Here is a 9069-nt window from a genome sequence, read left to right as displayed (position 1 = left end):
TTTCAGTTAGATGCTTCTTTTTCTTAATTTTAATATTTCCCGGTGCGAGCGTTATGTCTTCTGCTTTATTACCGTTTTTAGAAAGAGAAATTTTAATTTTAGGAGAAGAGTTTATTTCTTTCACTAAAAGACCTTTTATGCTACCTGAAATTTGAGGGATTATATTATCTGTTTCCCACAATGAATCATTTAGTGCGTGTTGTAAAAATAAGCTATAGCTCAAATTCGCATCGCTACTACCTGAAGCTTGTATCTGAAAGGTCATTATTTGCGGATTTCTAGAGAGTGCATCTGCATTTGTATTTAGTTTTCCTTCTTTGTATACGACTTTATAATTATATTCTTCTAATTTTAATCGCCAGCGCATTAGTCGGGATGATGGATCTTTAACATTAAAGAGCCAAGTTAACGGCTTGTGATCCGTGATAATTTTAAATGGTTTACCGTACAAGTAAGGTCGAAAATGTTTCACTGCCCAGACAATAGCTAAAAGTTCTTTTTCCGTTGTGTCGTAATTTTTTTCTGCTTTATTTAATGTTCGTGAAGCGTAACCAATGGGAAGATCGCTGCCTATTTCACCTTGTGATAAGATTGCACCGATTCCTTCATCGCTTGCATCAGTAGTTAATAAAAATTCTTTATCAAAATCTGGATATTGTAAAATAGGTTCTCTCGATAGTAACTGTTTTAGTTTTTCATAATTAATTTGTTGCCTCATTTCCCATTTAAATGGTACATTTTTTCTGAGGAGCGAGGTAAATGGTTCTGTAATTTTGCTGAAATTTTTAATAAACCTACGATAGTACCCTACAAGTCCTAAAAATTGTTTTACTTGTTTATGATTTTTAGGGACTGGATATTGCTCGATTGCTTTTATTTTTTCTGGGTTAGGTTTAACTCCCTTATCTGATATTATATGGCCTAAATATGTTAATTCGCGCTTGAAAAATTCACACTTGTCTGGCTGTAAGCTAAGACCAGTGTCACGTCCCGGCGCGGTGGCGGTAACACGTAGTGTTCGCACCTTTACGCGAGACTCAATCGGTAAGATTCACGAACCAATGAAAAAGTAAAAGATCAGAAAAAGAACGTGAAACACAAATGTTGTGTTTAATATAAAAAATCGTAACCAAAATCCCTTTCTAATGGATAGCGAAATTAAATGAGAGATCGTAAGGGAAGCAGTATCGCATTGATATTTTGTTGCTCCTTACGCGAACAACGTGTATGACCAATAATTAGGACCGTATTCTAATGAATAATAAATTTAAATAATAAATCGTAAAGGAAAACAGTATCGCATTGATATTTTGTTGCTCCTTACGCAAACAACGTGTATGACCAATAATTACGACCGTATTCTAATGAATAATAAATTTAAATAATAAATCTTAAGGAAAGCAGTATCGCATCGATATTTTGTTGCGACTCTGCAAAACAACGTGTATAGTAATAATTAGGACCGTATTTTAATGAATAATAAATTCAAATAATAAATCTTAAGGAAAGCAGTATCGCATCGATATTTTGTTGCGACTCTGCAAAACAACGTGTATAGTAATAATTAGGACCGTATTTTAATGAATAGTTAATTTAAATAGAGGCGAATAATGAATCCGAGTAAGACCACAAGAAAATGAATATGATAATAATGCAGCAACGTAGTAAGAAATAGTAATCAACCATTGTGACTGACATGTAATTATTTAAGTTTTATTATCATGCATTTGAAATGAAAGAATCGCTTAATACCATTAGAATGCATCAAGTATATGTTGACCGAAAATTTAAGAGAGTAACATTGGGTTTCGCTGATCATAAAAACTTTCTCCGTTTTCAGCGAGATTTTGCATATAATTAAGGTACCTGTCTTCGCATTCGTGACACTCGGAAATCGGTTGAATCAACGCGAGGTAGCGATGGCAAATAATGCAATGTAATCTTGGGCGGCGACGCCCGACGGATGCGTAATGCCTATCATTTAAAACTACGAATAAACTTTTATATTCAATCGGTTCGCTAGCGATGCATTCTTTGCAAAGACGCTCTTTTGCCGTAGGATTCACGAAGCTGGTTTCACGAACGCAACTAGCTAAGGAGTACCTATAAAGATATTCCAATCGAGGCGACCGACAAGCGTAATGTTTCCCCACACACATATCAATTATTTAAAATTCGATTAATCAGACGGTTGATTTAATAAGCTGGTTATAACTAACGTACGTATTCCCGGGCCTCCGCCAAGTAGAACGCTGGTAGGATCGGGAAGATTAGCAACACTTCGTCCTTCTCGAGTTAATTGATTTGTTAGGCTTATAAAATGATTGAGACACGCGAGACAGTGACGCACTGGAAAAGGTTGAGATACGTTCTGGCCACAAACACGACACTTTGCTAATGGAACTATAGAACCGATATTCAAATGATGTCCGAGGACGTGTTCGAAATCATTTCGCGTTGGTTCTGATAAATCGTGATAGCAATTGAGGCACAATATCGTGCCCGTATTTCTATTCAAGCACGCGTTATCCAAGATACAGTACACGAAACGACAATTACAATTTGAGTCTGGGCGCGAAGATGTTACTTCGGTATCTGGCATTTTCTCTTGCTCAGATTTTAACTTTAAACCTTCCCATGCAAATAAATTTGGAACGGACTCACCGGTGTCGACTTGTATGGTACCTGAAGCCAGTGATAACTCAATCTAATTGTAAGGCGCCCAATCGGTTCCAGGATCGATCTTCCAATAGCAGGCTGATAGTCGTATGGAGATGAATCTTCAGATGCGTCATTGTTGCTGGTTATCTTGCGGTCGAGGAATCACTGCACTAGAGTTATTTCGCGACACGTCTTTACCTTTTATTATTCGTTGGAATTTAAGGATCGCACGCTAAATTGGAATAATATTTAAGGATTTGAAATTAAAGATAAAATTCTCAAAGCAACCAAATAAATGTAATTATAAATGAAAATAAGAGTACATTGGTTTATAAATGAAATTACACTCGAATGAACTTATAAGATAAGAATTCTTACAAACATATTAGCACTTATGTTCTAGAAATGGAACGCGCAGTTCGCGAATTAAGTAATTGAACATATAAAATTGATAAACCGAACTTAAATTAACCGTACTGAACTAGGACGAAACTAGTACTAGAATTAGAATTAGACCGAGACTGAGTCAGAATTGAAATTGCGAATGCGAAAACTAACGATTTGACCGAAACTGACTCTCTGACTGAGTATTGACGGCTTACTGAAAAATTGAATACTGACTCGGCGGCATCGCAGGGCCCGTATTTATACTCCTCTGGATCTTCAGAGACAAAGGTTTGTCCTATGCAATAGGACCGCACATGAATGTAATCTCGCTTTAGAATATCGAATGTTCGAGGCATGGTTTATATAAAACTGCAGGCGATACTTGAACCTAAGTTTTGAGAGTGGTATGGTTAACATAAAACCGTAGGTGATATCCGGACCTAAGTTTTGAGAGCGACGACAGATAATTTATAGTCGTACGCTTTGAAACGCAACAAGGGGTTTACGTTACGCGAAAGGTTTCGTGTTGCGCCTTTCTGGCGACATGTGTCGAGCGCTATTGATACAGCGAGCGATAATTCCAAGAGGCGATAAACTAGAAAGTTTAAGACAAAAATTTACGAGTGGAAATCTACTTGCTAAAATATGGGGACGTTACACCAGCTTCTTTGATTCGTTCGAAAATTTGGTGTAATTTTTGTTTATGTTCTTCTAAAGTTTGTGCGTATATAACGATATCGTCTAAATAAACAAAGCAAACATTTCCTTGTAGTCCGGTTAAAACGTTATCCATCAGGCGTTGAAACGTCGCGGGGGCGTTCTTTAAACCGAATGGCATTTTTTTATACTCGAAATGACCGTTAGGCGTGTTAAAGGCTGTTTTTACGGTGTCTTGCGGATCCATGGGAATTTGATGAAAGCCTGAGGCTAAATCGAAACACGAAAAATACCTGGCTTTGCCTAATTGATCTAAGATATCTGATATGTTAGGTAAAGGGTATGCATCTCCAACTGTTTTTTCATTTAGTTTACGGAAATCTATTACTAACCGCCATCGTTTGTTACCATCAACGTCGGGTTTTTTCGGCACTACCCATAACGGTGAGTTATACGGTGAAACAGACGGTTGAATAATATCCTGATATCCTGATATCTAATAATTTATTTACCTGATTTTTAATTTCGTTTTTATGGATCGGTGGATATCTATATTGTTTTACGTTTATAGGGATGTTATCTGTCGTATTTATAGAGTGTGTAATTTTATTAGTACCTTTTAATTGATCTCCCGGTAAATAGAATATATCATTAAAATTTTCAATTATAGGTTGTATTGACTGTTTTTCTTCTTCATTTAAATGATCTAATCTTAAATTCTGTTTTAATAATTTTAATCTTTTTGTTACATTATTTGAGATTACCGAGTCTATCTTATATGTAGGGCTGTCCCTCGGGCTCGTGGTAATATCCACTGGCTCTACATCGATCTCAGGTAACTCTAGTTCTACTTCTTTTTCAGTCGTGTTTGTCACGTATGTATACGTTTCTCCCGCGTGATTCACTTTTACTATGCTATTCATTAGAAAAACACCACGTTCTAACTCTTTGTGATCTATGAATGCATTATCAATGTTATAATGTTTCGTTTGTAACATCACAGGGCAAATACTTCTACTCGGTAACGTTATTCGATTACTAAATTCTAATGGGTATCTTTGATTATTACTAATTGTTACCGTTCGCGTTTTGAAGTCAATTTTCGCGTTTTCTTGACGCAGATATGTAGAACCTATAATTCCTTGTTCCTTCAAAGGGAATTTACTGGACACTACATGAAATTCGTGAACTCCCGTATTTGAATGTAAGTATGCAGTTCCGAGAGTTTGTTGCTTTTCTTCGGTTATGCCTTGAATTTCTACTTTTTCATCGACATACACAAGTGTATCGCGCTCTAATGCGTTAGCTTTAATGATGTTAATATCAGCGCCTGTATCTAACAAGAATCTGTCTCCTGAATTTCTAAGCTCTTCGAATGGGATTGATATAAGATTTCTTGAGGTTGTTCTGATTGTATATGTTCTTGCTCTTGTTCTAGTGATTGAATCGGATGTGCGCGACTCGATATTTGGCCTTGACGTTGCGCGCTTTTCGCTTGGCCATAGTAGTTTAAATGTGAATTATTAGTTGAATTATTAGGTAGGTTGTTAGATAAATTATTATTATGTTGATAATTCGCTTGATTATATTGATTGGGTTGGTTAAACCGGTTGGATTGATAGTTAGTGTTAGAAAAATTTTGGTTACTGTTAAATCTGCTTCCGTTTGGGTTATTATTCCGCGAAAAATTTTGCTCGCGTCTGACGTTATTATATTGGTTATTTTGCCAAGAATTTTGATTTTCACGAGAGGCATTTTGTGAATCGTAACGTTTTTTCCTACATTCGTTTTCTGTGTGTCCTATTTTCCTGCAGTAATTACAAGTTATTCTCGATGTATCGTTGAATCTATTTTGTCTAAATCTTTCTGAATGATAATTAGATGTTGTAATGTACCTAGTTGCACTTTCTATTGCGTCTTCTAACGTGTTAAATTTTTGTGATAAAAGAAGTTGTGCCGTTTGATTGTGTAATCCGCCTAAGAAATGAGTAATTAATTTATTCATTGCAAAGATTCTTAGTCCTGCTCTTGCTGTTGGATCAGGGTAATTAGAAATTGCAAGGATCATTTCAGAGTTTAATTTTCTGGTTCTAGTAGCATAATCTTCAATGGATTCATTTCTTTTTTGCTGAAGTTTATTAATTTCCACTTCCCAATGGTCAAAACTTTTGGAATTTCCGAATTCCTTTTCTAATGCTTTGCATAAATCATCAAGATTATTTATTGTATAGATTGTTCTCACTAACGCGGCATCTCCCGTTAATTTAACTTGTAAGACCGATCTAAAGAAAAATAACCTATCATCTGGCTCGACTAAGTCATTAACTCCTTTACAATCTGCTGTAAATTGCGTCACTGGAATATTTTTCCCATTAAAAACAGGTATGAGCGATAAACTATTACGGACGGGAAAATAGCTACTGTTACTCGTCGAGGATCTTCGACTTTCTAGATTTGTGCCAAAATGATCTACGCCTTGCGCTGACTCTACCGTTTCTGTTCGATCGTTCATATTGATTGTTTCTAGATTTGAGATTACGTGATTATGTTTAGAATTATTATCGCTAATATAACTAATCGACGAACTACTTTCCGAACTGTCTGTATTATAATGCGCTTTAGTGTCTCTAAAGTTTACAAAATTCATAGACTTACAGAAGTACGATGCGCAGCATATCTATGACGAGATGGTTTCACGCCGCTGGTAGATATAGATGAATTGATGATGATGACGTAGATGAGATGATGATGAGGGTTGACCTTTTTTCGTGCTGGCCGTCCACGGAGTCTCGTTGTTGCTGTCCTTTTCCTTCGTTAGCTGCTGTGCTCGTCCAGGAGCGTCCTGATGCCTTTTTCCTCGGGGTAGGTTGTAAACTACACGTCATGGTTTTATCGGCTAACAGACAGGATCTCAGCAGGTTGATCGAAATGTGCTCCCGTTAATTTCGTCAGGATAGCACCAAGTTATGATTGACCTCGGTTCTTCTACTTGATAGTCTTGCTTGGTTACGAAGTTTTCTCGAATTCCGGGTCTCTAACTTTCTTTCACTTAATATTAATTAACAGCAATCAGCTCAATTATAGTAAAAATTTCCGCACTTTTACACACAAACAATCCCGCCGCTGCCACCAATTGTTACGAGCGTATAGCTACGTAATAGATTATTTAGAATAAGTCGGGACACGTTTGTGGAAAAAGTCTTTATTCGGTGTTGCTGGTTTGAGCTTTGATCGAGAACTGAACTGGCGAGAATGATCTTCGTTTAAGGTGCTGTAGAAAAATCGTAGCGGCGGAATGTTTATTGGAAGGAAGCGGTTTTGTCAAAAGGAAAATATGCGTTAGGCATAGGGACAGCGTTTATGTTTATTGCAGTCATCGAAGGGTCATGTGTTTAGGATCAAGAAGGAGTAAAGATAAAAAAGGTTCAAAGGTTCGAATAAAAAAGAGTAATATAAGAAACTATAAGTTGCGGCACGTAACAACGCGCGAGACCAAAAAGCGCGGGATGATCGCATCAGTACTGATCACGTGATGTCACAATGGAGACGCGAGCAACACGCAACCGTAGTGGCGATAACGCACACGAGCGAAAACCGCATACGTGTGAGCTCGGCGCTTCGGCTAGCTTTGGGATAGTAGAAGAGGACAGATATACTGTTTTCTGTCCCCTTCTTAATAATGTTATGATGTCGACAAATTGTCGACAAAATGTAATTCAAAAAATGCAACGGTAATATTCGGTAAATATTCTGCAACATGTGTAAAACGTTAGATATCATGCGTGTCATCAGTTTGCCGTCATGTTGCCATCACGATGCGAGTTCATCGCGTGCCGTCAGTTTGCTGTCAACATGACGTGTTATTAATCCTCAACGTGTGCTCTTAAAATTTCATAAACTGATGATGTCTATTTGTCCTCATGTTGCTAACTCAATTGCACGTTAGATTCTGATGTCAGCAAATTGATGGCAACTTCACAGCAACCCGTGCAGTGCATTAGTTTGCCTAATATGCTAAATCACGCTTGGCTATCTGAGTATAAACCGAAAGGGTTTCTATTCGTTAAACATCCAGGTGGTTTGTGATGCTGAACGACGTATACTGGACATTGTTGCTCGATGGAGAGGCAGTGCCCATGATGCGCGTATATGGAATTCATGTTCTCTCAAGGACGAATTCGAGGTAATAATTTTGTTAAGTATAATTATATATATTTAGATATAGAGAAGGGGATTGTTTCATCCATAAAATACATTTTAATATTTATGCTGTGATTGATTATATAAAGCTATGATAATTATTTTAAGTTGTCCAAAATTATTTATTCTGTGATTTCAATTATAGCATTAATATTAAAAAGTGATAAATGTATTTCACATTAAAACCACTTTTTTCATTTATAAGTAATTAATATAATTATTATATTTACATATACATTTATATATAATATAATATATGCTGATAAATTTACAGGCAGGTAGAATACGAGGTATTTTGCTTGGGGATTCCGGGTACTCTTGTAAGCCATACCTCTTAACATCAATTTTAAATCCTCGTAATCCTTGTGAAGAACGTTACAACGCATCTCATATACGGACCCGGACCATCGTGGAGCGCTGCTTTGGTGAATGGAAGGACATGTTTCGCGCCTTGCGAAATGGAATGCAGATCTCCCTTCGTACAGCAAAGACAGCCATCATAGCGATGGCTGTCTTACATAACATCAGAAAAAATTTTCATGATAACAATCCGTATGGTATGTTATATGTTACATATATATATATATGCTTTAGTAATAATTATGTGATAAGAATGATGATATTAAAATATATGAATTATTTTATTTTTTAGACGCGGAGTCAGATGAGGATATGGAAGATGAAAAAGATGATCCTGTTCTACTAAATTCCAAAGAATCAGTACAATCTGGTCACAATCTTTTTCGCCAAGAGTTCGTGCAACAATATTTCTCCTAATTGGAAAAGAGCTTTTCTTCTATTAAGGAAATCATTCTATTATTGTATAATTGTTTTGAATTTTGTATATTTGTGTTCTTGCGAAATGTTTAATGTTTATTATGTTTATTAGTGTTAATTATAGTTTATATAGTTAGTATTAATTATAATAATTTTATAGTTTTCATATAGTTTATAGTTAGCTGTTTATAGTTTATAGTTTCTAACTATATTTTTTCGCAAATTATATCGTTGTTGAAACTCCAAATTGTAAATTTTAAAAGCCTATTTTATATCTAAACATTTGCTGATCACGATATGTATTGCATTTACTTCAAATATAATATCCATGATGATATATGTTTATACATGTTTTAATTTAATTTTCTATCCTGTATTTATTTTTTA

General features: G+C 35.8%; 1 protein-coding gene across 1 annotated transcript; it reads left to right on the top strand.

Moving 5' to 3' along the window:
* Positions 1-7790: 7790 nt before the first annotated feature.
* Positions 7791-8682, top strand: LOC105676930 (putative nuclease HARBI1). Its single transcript, XM_067353878.1, has 3 exons — positions 7791-7850; positions 8180-8462; positions 8558-8682. Exons 1-3 carry the CDS (start codon positions 7791-7793, stop codon positions 8680-8682), a joined length of 468 nt encoding a protein of 155 aa, XP_067209979.1.
* The last annotated feature ends 387 nt before the right edge of the window (positions 8683-9069 follow it).

Source organism: Linepithema humile, chromosome 4, assembly GCF_040581485.1.
Source record: "Linepithema humile isolate Giens D197 chromosome 4, Lhum_UNIL_v1.0, whole genome shotgun sequence".
Lineage (NCBI taxonomy): Eukaryota > Metazoa > Arthropoda > Insecta > Hymenoptera > Formicidae > Linepithema > Linepithema humile.
Note: the sequence above shows the minus strand (reverse complement) of the source record. Positions and strands in the feature narration are given on the sequence as shown.